Source organism: Anticarsia gemmatalis, chromosome 25 (genome assembly GCF_050436995.1).
Source record: "Anticarsia gemmatalis isolate Benzon Research Colony breed Stoneville strain chromosome 25, ilAntGemm2 primary, whole genome shotgun sequence".
Taxonomy (NCBI): domain Eukaryota; kingdom Metazoa; phylum Arthropoda; class Insecta; order Lepidoptera; family Erebidae; genus Anticarsia; species Anticarsia gemmatalis.
Window position 1 is genome coordinate 9,139,524 of NC_134769.1, and position 18,044 is coordinate 9,157,567.

Here is an 18,044-nt window from a genome sequence, read left to right on the forward strand (position 1 = left end):
TTACCATCCAACAATAACATTAAATTAATACATAATACATAATCTTTATTTAACATACTATCATTGAATTTACGAGAGTTTGTCAAAATGAAAATGACTAAATTAAGATACAAAGTTTCTCAGCAATTTGTTTACACAATTTCAGCAAATTCATGAATACATGTCATCATTCAGCAATTTTTAATTATCAGATAATATTTGATTGATCTCAGTATAGAAATAGCTCGCTTACATTTTGTACGCACCCGTATCAGGAAAAGTGTTTGAAAGTTTGTAAATCACTCAATTTTTCATAAATCAATAACTTTAATGGTTAGTTTCACAGCACGTAGATAAGTGCCGGATAAACATCCACTAGATAAAATAACAGCAGATTGAGCAAATGTACGTAAAAAAACAACTGTCAAAGCTCTCGGTGAAAACGAGTCTTAAAAGATGCATGAGATGTAACAATAACAAGACTGTCAAATGTATGTGTTATATTGTTATAAACTACTGGTTGTTATTGTTATGTAACGTTCGGTGCTGCTGCACTCATCAAGAGCTCTACGTCAATATACATAGTATAGAGTAATATAGTATAAGTAAAGAGCCTTGTGTGCAAGGTTCGCGGCTAGCGGAGGTATACTACATTCGGAATTTAGAACATCAGTGTCCCACAGGCTCATGGGCTCATGGCCTGTTAAATATAGTTATTTGATTGCGAAGGCTCTTGAGTAAGCTGTCGGGCTGTATTGACTGTTGAACATAAACAGAATGATACTGCGTGCGATCGTCTACCGATGGACCGATTGTAATCGATTCAGCATTCTTTATCAAATGTAATTGCACTTAATTAGATGCAGACCGAGATAAATTCACTAGTGATTAATGAATTACTGATTATTGGTATCTTTGGGCCTACGACGATATCGGCGTATTTTAATTATCAATTAAACCGCTGGCTCATTCCTACCCCTCAAATTCGATTTCCATGCTGCCGAAATCATAGTTTTAAATTCCAAAACAGAGCATGATAACCAACTGGTCGAGTTATAGATATAATGGTAGCGATTTGATGAACATTAGTAATTAGCTGTGTAAAGAAATTAAAACTATTGGTAGTTCGAACTCTTCGATAATTTTTACGCAATTATTTACATAAATATTGATATGTTCATGCATAATATTTGTCGTAGTAATCATATCACCTGTTTGTCAACGCTACTAGTAAACTACACAGTATTAAGTATATTATACTTATATATTAGTGGTTGATAGTATTGTATTGTATTGTATAGTACGTCGTTCATTGATGTTTAATAAACACAAACTTTTAATAAGCACACACGCACGTGACGCGCTACTATTGTTTCACATTTATAGTCGGAAACTTACTACAATCAGCATCGTATAGATAATGTTACTTAAAGATTATTCTAATTAAATGTCAGTTCAAAGCCAAAAACACCTCCAATTTTCTACTCTTTTTCTCCAGAAACTAAGTTTCTTACAAACTTAGAGAAGTTGAAACTTATCCATCACTCTCATCGAGCGAACAGTAAAGACTTTATATCCTTTCTCATTGGTATTTAGCGGTAATCAACATTCTTACGTAGAACCTGAAAGTTTCAGATTTTCCCTTTAATCCTCTACCACGGAATATTATGTAAACTTTCGTAGATCGTATTTTGGTGTGTGCCTGATGCCCATTCAGAATGATACAGCAACAACTACAACCTCGTATTACATCATGTCTACTATCTATATGTCCGATATCTTGTTATCTGTTCAGTTGAGATGACTACTGTTCAAATGTGCAGCACTGTCGAGTCAATGGGAGGTGTTGTACGAGTCCGGTGGCGGCGACTCTAGGACAATCGAGTGCTTGATGGTCGGGGGTGAATTAACTTGATACAATTGATATTTGTTCCTCCAAATATTAATGCACTTTATCGATATGATATTGGTGTTGTCTGCGTAACTTTTGAGATGTTTTTCTTTAACCTTTGTTTATGAAATATGCTCTGTAACTCCCACTGACAATAATTAAAATACCCCTTGTTTTGAAAATCGGCGAGGCTTTATTGTTTGAGTCAGTGAGTCTGTTCTAAAGGCCACCCAAAAGACGGAAGCAAAATTGTTATTACGGGATACTTTGAGTCATACTTACACACCGTCATACTTTGGTACAGACAGCAGAACTCAGGAAAACACATATATATTTCAACGTTATGCACAGATACAGATTCCCAAATTGTTGTCCTGATTCCTGCGCCAGGGTTTTTCATTCAAAGTTGACTCAGTATCGTACAGACTCTATGTTCTATAGAGATATTATAGGACAGTGTATGTGTAGTATGTAGTGTGGTGGTCCCCTCGACAGATAATCGTATCAATTGTTCATAGCGTCGGCTCGTATATAACTCTCGCACGTCTCAGCGCCGCGACATATACAGATCAGCTCTAGTGCACTCTCTGTCTACTGCATTATACTGCTACTGTGTGTTCAGTGATCTTGTGTGAAAGAAACTGAATTAATCTGTTGAGAAGGTAATTTTCGGTTGAAGCCTGTGTACATTAAACACCCGTTTCTTGTGTTTTTTGTTATATTATTCCTAAAAATATCAGGTACAATTTAAAATATTCTTAGCTTTCACTCGTGGGAACCTTAGTCAGTTGTCGTTTTAAAACAAAAATCTAGGAATCATTCTTTACGTCTCCATATTCAGATTCAAGGGACTGTTACAGTCTGTAAAAGTGTTTACAATGCATGTGCAATAAGTGCAATAAGTGCAATGAGTGCATCAATTGTGCCTTATTATATAGTCATTAATATTCATATATAAGTGTTACACGAGCAACAATGAACGATCAGCACAGACCCTTGCTACGTCAATAGCTCGTTCCATCATCATTCATCTTAACACTTTCTTTTACTTTTGTTAAATATGTCGTTAGAGGTGAAATATTTGTCTCCAATGTTATACGTTTCATTCAGGCTTTGTTATTTGCTTATACGTGATTCGAGCAAGTGTCTGGACAATATTTTTGGTTTTGGGAGCAGTTTTTTTGTCTATGATATTTTGATTACAGTTTGTTCTTTTGAAAAATATATTATAAAGAACTTCCTGTGTTAGAGAGTAAGGAACATTTGATGATATTTACCTATGACTCTTATATAAGAGGAAAACAAAACATGCGCAATATTATTATTATATTTACTACTTTATCTCAATGGTTTATCTAAGAAGATGTCGCATCAGAGCACCAGGTTATCACTTATCTCACTGATAACTTTAATTACTGCAAATTATTCCTTATCATTTAATTGCATTGCACATACGTTCAACTGACATAGACGGGTTCAGGTTCAGTTTAGTTCAGTTTATAAGAAAACGCAGATCATTCACAGCACTCATCATAAGACTGTATAAACTGTAACACTCAGTAGATGATATTCGTCAACTAAAGTTTGTATATTTCGTTTAATTTTTACATCTGTATGTTCCTGTCACTTGTTTTCTCACTGTAAAACAGTGAGAAAACAAGTGACAGGATTATTTTTGATTATAAACCCTGGTTTAACTTAAAAACTGCATAAAATTGCAGTTTTAGACTTGGCTTAATTTACAAACCAAGTTTCATAATAATGTCATTATATTAACAAAAGATTCCCATGTTTTATATTCTAAATGTAAGGTACTCTTAGCATATTTTCAGTTTAATTAATAAGGGTTTTCTTAATTTCCAGATACCACAGATACAACACAGAGGATGTCGACGGCGGTGGAGCGGTCGCTGAACGGGCGCGTGAACGGGCACGCGCCGGCGCTGAACGGAGACGCGCACGCGCACCCCCCCGCCAACGGCGACGCGCGCGCCTGGGAGCTCCAGTTCCTGCCCACTGAACTACGACTAGATGACAAAATACGGGCACAGAAGGTACCATACTACTTTTAGTTCCGTAGTTAATTCCGTGTCAAGGCGTTGTAGGCTTGTGAATAACCTTTGAACGACTTCCAAACTCCCAGAGTCGTTACCTGTAGTATATCGATAAAAAAGGGCGTCTCAAAAGCTGTAGCTATATGTAGGTTGCTTGACTTGAAGTGATCAGTATTAATTAGCGGGGCAAATAAATTCAGGTAAGAATATGGTTTGATAGGTGCCCTCACCACCGATTTACCTGTTCTTTCCTTCGATGTCACTAGTTAGTACTCGTCCTGACGGAGTTTTCAGTGCTTCAATATTTATCTTCATGCGTACAAGCATGTATTTTGTACATCTGTTCGATGGACGTGACAGTCACTGTCGGCCACTATTAATTAGACCAATCACTAATTGTCCCGCGGGTCACTCACGTCACTGACGTCACTGACGTCCTGTCGGTCTCGTCGCGCGTCACTCATTATTTATTGTCACTACTTCTAGTCACTTCGATACGACTGCAACTTTTAATTAGTTCAAATGATTCTCTTGAAAACCTCGTGAGATGTTACATCTTTGGTCCATCCAAGCTCTACCTAGTGGAGAATATTTCGTTTTTTGTAGGCAAAAAATTTGAAGTCTGTACAGAATACGTAGTTAGTAATCTAGATATTGTTAAGACGCACTTAAGCAGTCCAATGTAAGAACATTCTTTTAAAAAGGACCTTAAAGTACTGACTTTAATACTGTCATATTATCTCAGTACAAACATAAATAATCCAAATCGTGTTTGTATTCTTTAAAAGTTAGTAAAGGTGTGCAGAATAAGGCGTCAGAACCTCAGAAGCGTGTTTCTATCGATCGAGGGGATACATGACCACTATGGCTGGACACAATCAATTACCGGCTGTCAAACACACCTGGGAGAGCGCGCAGCGACGAGAAAGTACTGCTCTTTAATCATGACACGGAAATTCATTTAATGATCGATTTTCACTGACACGAGATCCTATAGGATGAATTTTGAAGTATGGCAGAACTACAAATTAACGCTCTGATTCATGTGTCTTTGCTATCAAATTCATCAAGACTGTCGAGCTAACATTAAGAGTAATTGTTGAAAGACGTTTGAATTAAGTTTCTTTATAAGTTGCCGCTATTGTGTATTGTCAATGGGATTACTTGCTAGTGTAGCTGCAAACACTTTACTATAACAATTAAGTCCTCGAGTACCTCTCGTATGTTCGCGGGTGTTTGTTTCACGTCACAGTAGATACTCGTATTATTATGTCGGCATCAATAAACGCAAAGCCTGAGCGCATCGGTTTATTGTTCTTATCAGTTATCAGTTACAGTGGAATTGGTAATTGTTTTACAGCACGGTAGCTACCTATATTACCTACTGTTAATGCATAAACAAGTTGATAATAACATGCGGCTTAAATTTGTGTAAACGTCAATAGTAATAGAAATGATTAACGTCAAAGGAAAGTAAGGCATTCGCTCAAAAAGGCTCCATTATGAATAAAATGTAATTCACGTCCATTCAACTACACTGTTCATTCTGTCTCTTACAAATGTAGTGAATGAGAAATACAGAAAGGATTCAACTGGGAGAAAAGGTTCTCAATTGCTTATAGATGAAGTAAAAAGAGCTTAAATTTCTGCTGATTTGCAAAGCATGTTAAACTTATATTAATACACGGATTTATTTGACATTGGTTATCAGAGCAACACTCGGAAAATAACTGCTTTTATGACTTCCATACAATTGAGGCGTCGTAAAACAATTCACAGTTGTAAACACTAGGTGTAATGATGGCTTACATATCGTAAGCGTATATACATATTACATTATATTATGTACTGTATACAGTAGCTACTGTAGCTAGTGATGTGTGCCTCGGCAGCGGCTTAACTTTATCATTCAGTTTATACCAATTTGTAAATAGCCGTTACAAGTGCGATATAGACTTAATCCTGCTCCATGGAAATTACGTAGGAAACTTAGCTTTATACCTACGTCCCAGAAAGTCAAAGATGTTCATGAAATGCAACTAAATCTAGATATAGTTCGTGTATATCTACTTAATGAACTAACCGTCTAAAATTCATGTATCCACAATCAAGACAATCACTAAGAAGTCAAGATTAATAAGGGACTGATAGCAATTACTTGCGATTAGAAGATTTTAACTTATAAATAGTTTCGTAATGTAGATATAAACCATGGTTAACATATCGAGATAACTTACTCAAAAAAAATATTTTATTTTAATCAGAAGAGTAAAAGCGTGTATCAATGCCCAGAATGGAACCATTCAACATTATTGCGTCAATATTTTCACTTTCAAAAGGTTCAAGTGTCAGTTGTCTAACGCATTTAAGGACTGTGTCTTGTCTAGTTGATACTCTTGCTTGTGCAACAGTGACGTATGTGTCGTGTGTGACGCGTGTGTGTCGCAAGTTGTTGATGAGTGCAGTAACTGTAGTAAACACCACCCCCGGGTTATCAACACACGCGACCCTCCCCGTGCCGCCGTGCGTCTGCGCCTGCGCCTGCCGCGACACGTGCGCGGACCTTTACACTGTACTAGGTAGATTTATCGCAGGTTATATAATAGGGGTTAACTATTCTATATCCTTAACAATAATTATAGAATAATTTAGAGACAAAAGATAAGTGTAAGTAGGTGTGGAATCCTTGGCGATGAACGATGATGATGATGTTTCACAGCTATTTCCTGTTACATTTTCTTCTTTTCAACTTCATTAGTGAATTAGTTAGTACTATGATTTGTTCTGTACGATATTTTTAAGGGTAAATAAATGTACCTTACCTTTGACGCATAAGGAAAATCGTAAAGAAATAATGTAGTTATTTTGAAAGTTCATATTGGCAATAAACGTATAAAATGTATGTTCAAAAATAAAACTTATAAAGTACAGACACTGAGTGACTCACAGAATATATTAAAAGTAACTAAGTAATTAGAATACAATTGTAGTTTTGGTAAAGTATAATAACAAGATTCTTATTTAATCGACATTTACTTTTATACTAATAACAGTGGAAAAATCAAACGTAAATTCGGTAGTATTTGTCGTAGTTCTTATCACAATGTCGAGACCCCAGCCACAAGATAAAACACTCGTATCTACGGCACTATGTAATCTGTATAATTCGTACACAGTCTGATAAATAACACCGACATGTGCCTACTCGTAGTACAGAGATTATGTAGCAGCGCTGGTGGCAATGACTTTGTGGAAACCAGTACACACTTGATATATGTACATGCGAATGTTAATTTGACTGTCTGTATGTAGATATATAGGTATAGGTATCGGATAGGTGTTCAGAGACAGGGCTACTGTAAAATAACGAAATCCCGAGTTCGATGTAAAGTCAAAAATCTCTGTGTTGTCATAAAATTACCTATGAAGTTGTGAACTTTATGATATTTGTAGTCAAATACAAATGTTTCCTACCGAAAAAATAAGAATTAGAATCTTTTAATGTAGACAAAAGGCTAAAAAATAATACGAATTTTTAAATAAGTAATTATTTAAAAAAGCCAAAGTCGCAGACGAAATCAAGTGGGACAGCGGGCTCCTTCCAATGATTGTAATGTCTAAGCACTTGTATGTTTTCCGACACTGATGAATGTTGTAAGATTTGTGGGAAACGACTGACATTCACTCACCTATTCTATTATATTATACGAGTACATAGATAATGCTCCCTTGAACGTGAACTTATCTACGTTACAATGTACGGTACACGTTATAAATAGTGTTGTGTTTGTAATTCACGTATTGTGCAGAATGGTGCTACTTGCAGCGTGAGTGTGTGTGAGTCTGTGGGGCGGCGGAATTGGAAATGAGGATTAATACATAACAGACTGTCGTGCGGAATTTCAAGTGCATTGTAGGTTTCTATGGGTGTATATTTGCATTTTATTTACTTTTTCAACAAGACATAAATGTGACGTTACTGGAAAAATAAGTATTCGTAAATAAATACGATAGTTATTAGGTGACCAAGATCTTTTTGGTGAAATCATCGTTTTAATAAAATACCTGATTGAATTTGAATTCAAAGCACTTTTCTAAACGGAAACCTAAACCTCAAATAGTAATAACATTTATTAAGAAATACACCAGGAAGGAAACTTCATAAGATATACAAACTTTATCAAAGATCTGTTTTTTTATCGAAGGAAGTTGTTGCAAGTGTCAAGTGTGTATGATCGATGAATGCACACACACTCGCCGCACCGCGCTCACTGCTCACTGCTCATTGATCACTTCGCACCAATTACAAGTTGTCAATGATGATAGATGACACGTTCGTTACCAACACTTGCACTACTTTATATAAACCATACAAATAATATGTTATTATTGCTTCTTTGTAGTTACATCAATAACAAACAATTGATATTTATGGCTTGTTGTTCTAGAATTATATTTAGATCATAATAGAAACCTTAAAATAGTGTTAAATTAAAAGTATAGGACACGAAAAGTATAAGATTGGAGCGCGCTGAGCGATGTTTTCCGGTCTGGAGGAGTGGCGGGTTAAATTTATGTTTGTCAGTTGACAACTATTTGAAAGCCACTATCCTTTTCTGTTAATTGAGATAGATACGGATACTGATCGTTTACCGACTGTTAAGTGTGACAAGCGTTTGTTAAAAATAATAAAGTAGCTAATAATATTTATTAATAATTGTGTAGATCTTTATCATGATCCTGGTTGAAGTATCGACTGTATTAAGTCATAAATAGTGGTCATGTTATCAGTGTCTTATCGACCGGTATCTCATCATTGACTGCTACAATATTTGATAGTAGCCCACCTCGGCTCGCTTCTGTTTACCTTAATATAAAACTAAGACAACATTGTAATGTTTGTGGACTCCATAAATAGTTTGATTCTGAATAAATAAATTATCCTAAGTATTTGGTCTTAAAATCGAGTGTTACTCGATCACGAGTTCTCCAGTGTACTGTATGGTTGTACTGAACACAATTATAAGAATCTGTAGAGGTGCTGGTTTGTATCCAAATTATTTATAGTTGAACAATTCTTGCAATTATTGCGCAATATTCACTTCTTTTCCCTTGAGAGAGAGATTTCATTAACTGTTGTCTACTTCTCATAATCAGTACCTACATAAGTACATAATATTCCGCCTGTTTTACCCGACGGAGATGGCAGAGTTGTATCAAGTGCACCCACGTTTGTCTTATTAACTATGTTAATTAGAGGCGAGCTTAATGTCATTTTCCAGGTACGTTACCAAACACCGAGTTACTTTTGAGACATGTCATATTCTTACGTTAGAAAATACCAAAATATTTTGTCCGACTCAAGAATCGAGCTTGGAAACTTACGATCAGTCGAATTCACAAGCAACCACGCCAGTCAGGCAGTCTGTTATTCCTAGTATAAGATACTTATCCTGAATGCTATTTAATGGTCCTTGTTAATGTGCAGGTGTGCAGTCGCCTGCGCGGCATTGTGCTGGACGGCGCGGTGCTGCGGCGCGTGATGCAGGTGTTCGAGCAGGAGCTGGAGCACGGCCTGCGCATGCAGCCCTCCAGCCTGCAGATGGAGAACACATACGTGCCTGAACTACCTGACGGCACCGGTACCAACACACTATCCACTATGTTGATATTAATACTACGAGCGAAGTATTGAAAAACTGATTTAGTTTGCCTCTTTCCTAAGACTTGCATGCAGTGTCAATGACCTCTAAGCTTCTATGGCCTTTATTTTATGTTTCCAATTCATTGCCTGCTCTTATTAATATATCTGCTCATATTTTGATACTATTGTGAAATGTTTACAGAGGAGGGAGTGTTTCTGGCGCTGGACCTGGGCGGCACCAACTTCAGAGTGCTGCTGCTGGAGCTGAGCGCCGGACAGCTCGTCAGGCAACACTTCAAATATTACCACATCAGGTCAGGCTCACTTCAATGTTCATTTTATAATTTTGTATCTAAAATGTGCAGTCAGAGTAGTTAACATTTCGTGCGAATGTGACAAATAAGTAGTCATAGAAACACTTAACGCCATCTAGCGAAATATAGTAGCAACTGAGCTAAATATTTCAGGCCGTGATTGTATTATAAGCTTTGTTGAATAAAGGCTGTGCTTGCGTAGCATTAGGGAAAGTTACCAAAACAAAGTTTCCCAAAATTAATACAAATAAATATTTTAATGTAACGACCGTACGTTGTGACCGCGGTATGTTGTGTTTCAGCGACGAGTTGCGGCTGGGCGCGGGAGAGGCGTTGTTCAACTTCCTCGCTGACTGCGTGCTGGACTTCGTCACACAGCTCGGCATGGAGAAGGAGGAGTTCTCACTAGGTAACAGTCACAGCTGCATTTATGTAACATAGAGTTGATTGTAATGTTAATTCTACTTCTACCTAAAAGCAGTCCCCACTTGAAGTGCCTGTGCGCTTTACACGAGGCAATGATTGGCATACGTGAATTACAAACACTGACGGATATTCTGTGTGGTCGGACAGGGTTCACGTTCTCGTTCCCGATGAAGCAGCACTCGATCTCGTCGGGCGAGCTGATCACGTGGACGAAGAGCTTCAAGTGCGGCGGCATGGCGGGCGTGGACGTGGCGGCGCTGCTGGAGCGCTGCCTGCGCGCGCGCCGCCTGCGCGTCACCGTGCGCGTGCTGCTCAACGACACCACGGGCACGCTCGTGGCGGGCGCGCACATCGACCCCGGCGTCGGGGTACGTACTCTCAACATATCCTCGCAATCCCATGCAAAGGCAACAAAAGGCCTCATTGACTTCATCATCTATGAATTCAACCGTATTTTACTCATGGTATCACTGTCGTGTTTCAGATCGGTGTGATCCTGGGCACGGGCTCGAACGGCTGCTACATGGAGCGTGCGTCGCGCGTGCAGCACTGGGAGGCGGCGCACGAGCGCGTGCGGGACGTGTGCGTGGACGTGGAGTGGGGCGCCTTCGGGGACAACGGCTGCCTCAACTTCCTCCGCACTGAGATCGACAACGAGGTCGACGCTCGCTCCCTGCTCGCCACCTCCTTCACGTGAGTTACTTAGCTGTTTCATATATGCTGTTTGTCAACCAAAGTAAAGTGCACGAAAGGTCAATTGTGATCCTGATTTCTCATTAACTAAACTAAATATTCTACGTATTTCAGTTTCGAGAAGTACATAGGCGGCAAGTACCTGGGTGAGGTGCTGTCGTCGACCCTGGGCGCGCTGGCCAGGGATAACCTGTTCCCCAGCTCACCCGTGCCTGGATCCCTCGAGACCGCTGACCTTAGTCTCTTTGAAGAGTGAGTAGTTTTTACCCACTTATAGACTGGTCTGTTCCGAAAGCTTTTTATAAGGAGTCTTAAGCTATAATTGAAATATTTGTTAGTTCTCAAAAAGTTTTTGGAGGGACACTAGATTGTTTTTTTCAATGTTAACGCCTGTCTTTGTGACTTGCAGGGAGAACTGCGCGGGCGAGGTGGCGCGCACACTGGAGGTGCTGGCCACCAAGTGCGCGTGCGACACGCTGAGCGCCAGCGACGCGCTGGTGGCGCAGTACGCGGCGCACGTCATCTCCAACCGCGCCGCGCAACTCGTCTCTGTCTGTGAGTATACTGCATTTATCGAAGAATTCAAGTTTTGATTAAGTTTTTTATTCGAGACAAGATCTCAATTAAGCAAAACCTAAAATAACACAGCGAGCAGTACTATCTTAAATGAAGACGTACTCTTTAATATTGGTGGCCTTTTACTTTTTCCCCCTAATATTATCAAGACATAGTTCAGGTATAAATTGCTGGTGCAAGATGGTCGGCATTTCCTGGGTATAATTGTGATCGTATGTAGCTGATGTGTATGTATATGTGTGCAGGCATAGCGACGTTGATCCGGCGCATGGACCGGCCGCACGTGTCGGTGGCCGTGGACGGCTCCGTGTACAAGCGCCACCCGCGCATCGCCGGCCTCATGGACAAGTTCATCGGACTACTCGCGCCCGACCACGCCGTAAGTTGCATTTTAATTTAGTTTCTTGTGATAAGTGTAAGTGAGGATTAAGCTTAATTGGTACTATACGAATTGGTTCCTTAGGAGACATGTATTCATAAGCTCTATTCATTCTCTTGCAGTTCACATTGATGGGTGCCGAAGATGGCAGCGGTAAGGGTTCAGCTCTGACAGCCGCCATCGCCGCCCGTATCGCCAAGCGCGACGCCTCGTAGCCGGACCACAGCCGAGCAGCCCCGAGCGTGCCCGACCACGGCCGAGCGGGTCCGACCACGGCCGATCGGGTCCGACCACGGCCGAGCGGGTCCGACCACGGCCGAGCGGGTCCGACCACGGCCGAGCGGGTCCGAGCGCGCGCGAGCCGTGCACGTGCCATCAACGCATTTCATGTGTCGAAGTACCGCGGTTGTGCACCGGTAGTGTCACTTTACTCACGACCAGCGCGTCGCCAATGATATTGTAACCGTATGTGATGTTGTTACGCTCATTTACTAGGTTTAGTAAAGGTATGATTGAATAAGACGAGCGATAGACTTGTATCCTGAACGATATGATATGTACATTTAGATATACAGAATGTTGACTGAGAAATTATCTACAGGTTGGTTTCTGGTTATGAAATGACAAATTGAAGCTACATATTTTTGGATCATCCCTTAGGCTTTCACAAGCTTTGTATATCTAGATGTACACATGTGTATGTATGTGTGATGTGTGTGTATGTGTGTAGTGCTCGCTGGTCGAGGTGCGTTTGTGTGACAAGCGCGATAGTTCGGTGTAGAGTAGTTTTGTATGTACGGTACTGTACGGTACAGTACTGTACTGTACAGTACAGGTATACTTCGTGAGACGTACACTAGAATATTACGTATATTGATGACTGAACGATTTATCTGTAAGGTTTAAGGCGCCAGAGGCGTCAACGTTAAAAATTAAAACTATTTATTGATTGGTTAAATTATCACGGACTAACAATTTAAGAGTTCAAACAAGTCTTCTCTCGCAATAATAACAATTCTAGAGGAACTTTATGAAAGTTCCCCTTGATTTGTTAACCTTGTTAATTAGGCTTTACAAATGTGTTTCAATCATACAAAGAATGCCTTGAGTGGGAATCGAACCCTTCAAGACAAGTTGATATAGTTTAATCAGTGCGCCTCTGGTCGCCGTCGGGAACATATCATGTGCCATACTCGTGTGTCGCGTATCTCGCCGCGATACGACGCGATACGACGCGATACGACGCGAGATAATACATATCTGTTAGTTATTGTAGCCATCGCTACAATCACCGCGTTACTGTTATTTATTCACCGATTACATTATATGTTAGGAATGCCGTATTTATAGCGGCTAGATTAGCTCGCGCCACGTCCGATAAATATATAGATAAGTAACTGTTAAACAACAATAATTATTTATTCATATAACATCTCTATTTTATAATGAATCTGAAAGAAATATCCTAAAATATTTTTTTTTCTTTCATATAGCGTTTGTAAGACAGAGATGTAAATATGATGACCAAAACACCAGTTAATATAGAAATTATAATAAAATCATCTCAAGTGAATAATTAGTAAAATATTGGGTTTTGTGCAATGAGTTGTGTAAAGATGTGTGTGTGTGTGTGTGTGTGAGTGATTCTCAGTAATAATATGTTACAAAATATAGGTAGCTCAACTGCTCAATAGATTTTCTATGACCAGAATAATGTACTCTTTTACTGTCAACAGATTATTTGTCAAAATTTGATTCATTCTTATTTTTATGTATGAAATAATGTGACTAAATGGTTGATAGCATTGTTTAATGCATTCAAATGTGTATGAAATTTAAGTTTCAAGTTGCATGAAACTGCATTTTGTGGCATAATTTGATGTCAGTAGAAGGTATGTGTTTTGGTGAACAATCTGTTTAGTTAGTAATTGTTAAAACTGTTCTGTTTTATATTTAGTTGTCTAGTTGTAGCGATGTAAGAGAATACTATACATAATACGTAGATAGATACGAATATGTTATTGTTTCTAGATTTTTATTTTGTAAAATAAATTCTAATGTATTTTTTAATTATTGCCTTTTCATTCATTATCTTAACATTTAGTAAAAACTATTTTTAGATTTAAAGTTGGTATACATGTAATGCCATCTATTGGGTGATTATGGAACTAATGTTCTTAGAAGCGCCTTTTGAGTTTTTCTTACATTTTCTGGAAAACTAACAGTGGCTAAAGAAAGATTTTTGAACTGAAAAGTAAATATTTGTAAAGTACAATTACCCTATGACTTTTGGTAGAAACAGGACATGTAGACATTAGCTGTAACTACTTACAGCAAACGACTAATAGATGGCGCTAGTATAATGTACGAAATTGTAAGTGCACATAGCACGTGCAACAGACTCGTTCCCCAATCGTACTACTAACACAAATGACAAGCTTACAATATGGTTTCTGCTTGAATGCCTCCATGATTAAGTCATAATCCGTGTTACGTTTGAGTTACAAAAACAATATAATCACGTAAGTACGTTGACTGTAGTCGGAGGCGTATCTAAGTGGTTCGTCAATGGCACTCGCTGGTACTTGCAGCACTGTGGCAGCACTGTGACTGTCTGACTGGTGACTGTGGTGGTGATGTGATCATTAGGTTGTTAGGTAACGAGCGTGAGAACACGACGTCACGTCTGTGCTGCCTGCTGAGAGCTGCGCTGGTAGTTAGGTGGATAAAGGGCGTGATTAAATGTACCTCATGACTTGCAACTCATGAAGTTCAGCTTACACTTTAACTGAAACTGGTCGGTTTGTTTAAACCTGCCGGCTTAAATGACTCGTTTACCAATAGCCGCGATGGCTACCCTCTTCAAAGGTTTTCGGCCTGTGTCATGAATAATGACGACCTTAACGACCTGCATCGTGGCGCAGTGGTTAAGGTCGCCATGCCGCTACCATTGTGCTGGGAGGTGGGTTCGAATTTCCACGTGTAAAAATATTATTGGTGCGATCCAAAAATAGTTGTTTCGGGTCTGTTTGTACTTTGTGTGCATTGTTTGTATGTTTTAAAGTCCCCGTCACACAAGAGCAATTCTTAGTGTGGGAGTTATCAAAAACAAATGATGCCATATTTGCGCTAGTCGGTTGCAAACCATACGAAAATAATATAGAAGTTTTGTTTATTTACTTGTTGTCACAGATTTTCATACACATACAGATTCAGGTAACTAAGAAAAAAATTCACTGATGCGAGAAGTATTATTTCAAAATATGAATCGTGTCGACAACTGCTAATAGCATTAGCAGGTATTTCCTAATGAGCCTACTTTGTTATCAAATTAATATTTAATAGATATGACTGAATCGACCGTCAATTTGTAGGTAATCCAAAGGTTTGTACTACTAGGTACCTATTAAGGTTACGCACAACATTCGTGTCGTGGAGTTTGTAACGCGTAATCTTTATTGATCGATCAATCTGTTGGCTTATTTAGATATTAGTAATCTATTTGTGAGATAACACGTAATTAATGACTGTTTTGATGAGTGGAAACTTTCCCGTTATTTCGATACTTCTGCTTCTTATGACATACTTGTAAGTCATGCGAAACTAATGCTGACTTCTTAAATCACATTGACTCATTGTTTATTACCTTATTAAATTTATTTAATAACACAAAACACAGTTCCGAAAAGGTAGAAATAATAAAAAGAGTCGACAAAAAGCATAATCATTGCTTGCTTTGTTTTTACAGCTATTGATTATACAATATGATTCAGGATCTAACCCTACAGACACTGGCATGTTAGGACTAAGTAACCGTTTTCAAATTTCAATTATTTGTGCGATCCACAAATAGTTGTTTCAGTTCTGGTTGTAATTTGTGTAAGTTGTTTGTATATTTGTAAAAGTCGCCGTGACACAAAAGCAATTCTAAGTGCGAATGTTGTCATTTTAAATAAAAAAAATGTGAAAAATTAAAAGCTCTTCCTTCCAAACTAGTAATGTAACTTTGACAGTCATGTGACGTAAATGACAGTTAATTTGATTTTAATTTTGCTCAATAGCACGTATGTTGTACAAATAAGTTGTAATAAATAGTGACAGGTTCGCGTCCCACTTAGGATTACGACATATTGTGCTAATGTTATGTTGCGTTATCTATCCAGTGATAACGCGCTGATAACGGCGGCGGCGCGAGCTGACGTGTCACCACGCTCACCACGCACTGCCAACTACAGGTAAGTCCGGTAACAATAACAATAGTCAGTACATCTGCCGGCATGAAGACATCTCCACCATATTCAGTCGTGACAGATGCTGCGACTGACCTGACCAATGTACTACTTTCTGTTATTCATAATTACTTACACACCATATATGATGTCTATGAACAAAGAGACTGAAAAGGATCCAGGCAAAAATGATGTGCATAATTATATTGTTTAAGAATTTGACATGACTATGTTATTAATAAATAAGTAGCGTTCCTGTAATTTGTTTAGAACTTAACAAAATAATTGATATGTTTGTACTTGCACGGCAGAAGACGAAGTATCGTGTAGAACAGTTGTAGTGTGATTGTTGTGTTCACAACTTGTCATATTGTGTGCCAAGGTGATGATGATTATACCTTACACACACACACACAACTGTGAGTGATGTAGGGCTGTCACAGACTGTTAGTAGAAGCAACATCAAAAGCCTTTACACCTAACTTTGTCACACGTTTTATTACAAGTTACAACCATAACTTTTACTCAGGCCTATACTGTTTGTGCGATCTCAAAGAACATTGATAAACCATTTTGGTTCCGTTAACTCTATTGATGCAGGAGGTCACGAAACTTATTTGCTCTTGCTTCTGATGTGGTTGTCTTAAAATGTGGGCAACGCATATAATGGCCGTTATGTTGTCAGCCCTAGTAATAAGCGTGTAGTGCACATTGTGTAATGTGCTGTAAGCGACTATCACTGTTCACTGATATCATTCACATTTACTTTGAATTACTTCTTAACTCGTTTACCGCCACCAATTAAATGTCTGTTATATTATTTTATTTATAACCAAGCTCAGATTATACTTGCAGTGGCGTCTAACTCGTAGAGTCGGTAATAAATTAAGAATATTGTAGAAACATAGCTATTTGAATTGTGAAAATAGTACAAATAAATAGAAATGATCAAAGCTTCGTATCAGAACTTATCTGCACTGCTACAAATTGTTACAAATGATTAGATTCAACGCAAACATTTACTTGTTAGCCCAAACATGCAAGAGTTTGTATTCATGTATACACAAATAGGCTCCTGAAACATAAATAAAAAATGTAGTATCAGGAAAACTAACGAACGATATCACGTTTTTAGTAAATAGCATGAATTATAAGTGTGTAAGTATTTGTCCAGGGTCAGGCCACGAGGCACGGCGTGGTGGTGTCGTGGGAACCGCTCAAGGGTACCATTGTACTGAACAATACGGCAACTGACGCCACGAGCGGCTGCCTAATCACCAGCCACTCCGACCAAGCCAAACGGAACGCTTCCTCGATCACTACCCACTAGTAAGCCGCGAAGCCTGCGACGACAACGACGGTCATTCTTACCATGAAGACTACATGTGCTAGGAGAATAAAAGATTGAATATTAATTGTCGCATGTAGAACGGTTCGCATTGAATAGAGAAAAGTGATCATCTTTGGCCAAAGTCCATCTATATTGCAAATGACTCAGGTCAATGTTCATGATCACAGTTTGGTAAATGAAAGTCTCTCTTCATTCACCAGACTGTAAAATTATGGCCATTACAATAATTATTAAGTAACAGTGCTTGACACTGATTTTCCGGTACTGAGCTTCTATTAGCCTTCTTTTGTACATTAGGTTAAAAAAATTGTTTGCCGCCTAAACTGCAGCATTGCTTTAAACAGTGTATGTGTAACACAGTGCACTAGTTAACATATTTCCCTGTGAGTGTTGCGACCTTGCCGTCGCGTCGGAAATTTCACTGATACGAGAGAGTTGTTAGTTTACGACTTACTCGCCAGTTCGCCACATACTACATACACTTGATGACTTGAACATATACTGCCTG

The 18,044-nt window shown here is 38.7% G+C and overlaps 1 protein-coding gene across 3 annotated transcripts in view; it reads left to right on the plus strand.

The window, feature by feature from the left end:
• LOC142983817 (hexokinase-1-like) overlaps window positions 1-14,026 on the plus strand; it is a 31,826-nt gene extending 17,800 nt beyond the window's left edge. Inside the window, exons 1-11 of one of the 3 annotated variants that reach the window (XM_076130912.1) lie at window positions 2,380-2,532; window positions 3,734-3,924; window positions 9,413-9,566; window positions 9,771-9,882; window positions 10,185-10,291; window positions 10,456-10,676; window positions 10,793-11,001; window positions 11,116-11,253; window positions 11,411-11,556; window positions 11,823-11,956; window positions 12,079-14,026. In XM_076130912.1, the coding sequence (XP_075987027.1) occupies window positions 3,757-3,924; window positions 9,413-9,566; window positions 9,771-9,882; window positions 10,185-10,291; window positions 10,456-10,676; window positions 10,793-11,001; window positions 11,116-11,253; window positions 11,411-11,556; window positions 11,823-11,956; window positions 12,079-12,171 (1,482 nt within the window). In that variant the 5' untranslated portion in view covers window positions 2,380-2,532; window positions 3,734-3,756 and the 3' untranslated portion in view covers window positions 12,172-14,026. Of the gene's footprint in view, window positions 1-2,379; window positions 2,533-3,314; window positions 3,453-3,733; window positions 3,925-9,412; window positions 9,567-9,770; window positions 9,883-10,184; window positions 10,292-10,455; window positions 10,677-10,792; window positions 11,002-11,115; window positions 11,254-11,410; window positions 11,557-11,822; window positions 11,957-12,078 lie in introns of those variants that run through there. The other 2 variants (XM_076130913.1, XM_076130911.1) reach the window with 2 other exon arrangements.
• The last annotated feature ends 4,018 nt before the right edge of the window (window positions 14,027-18,044 follow it).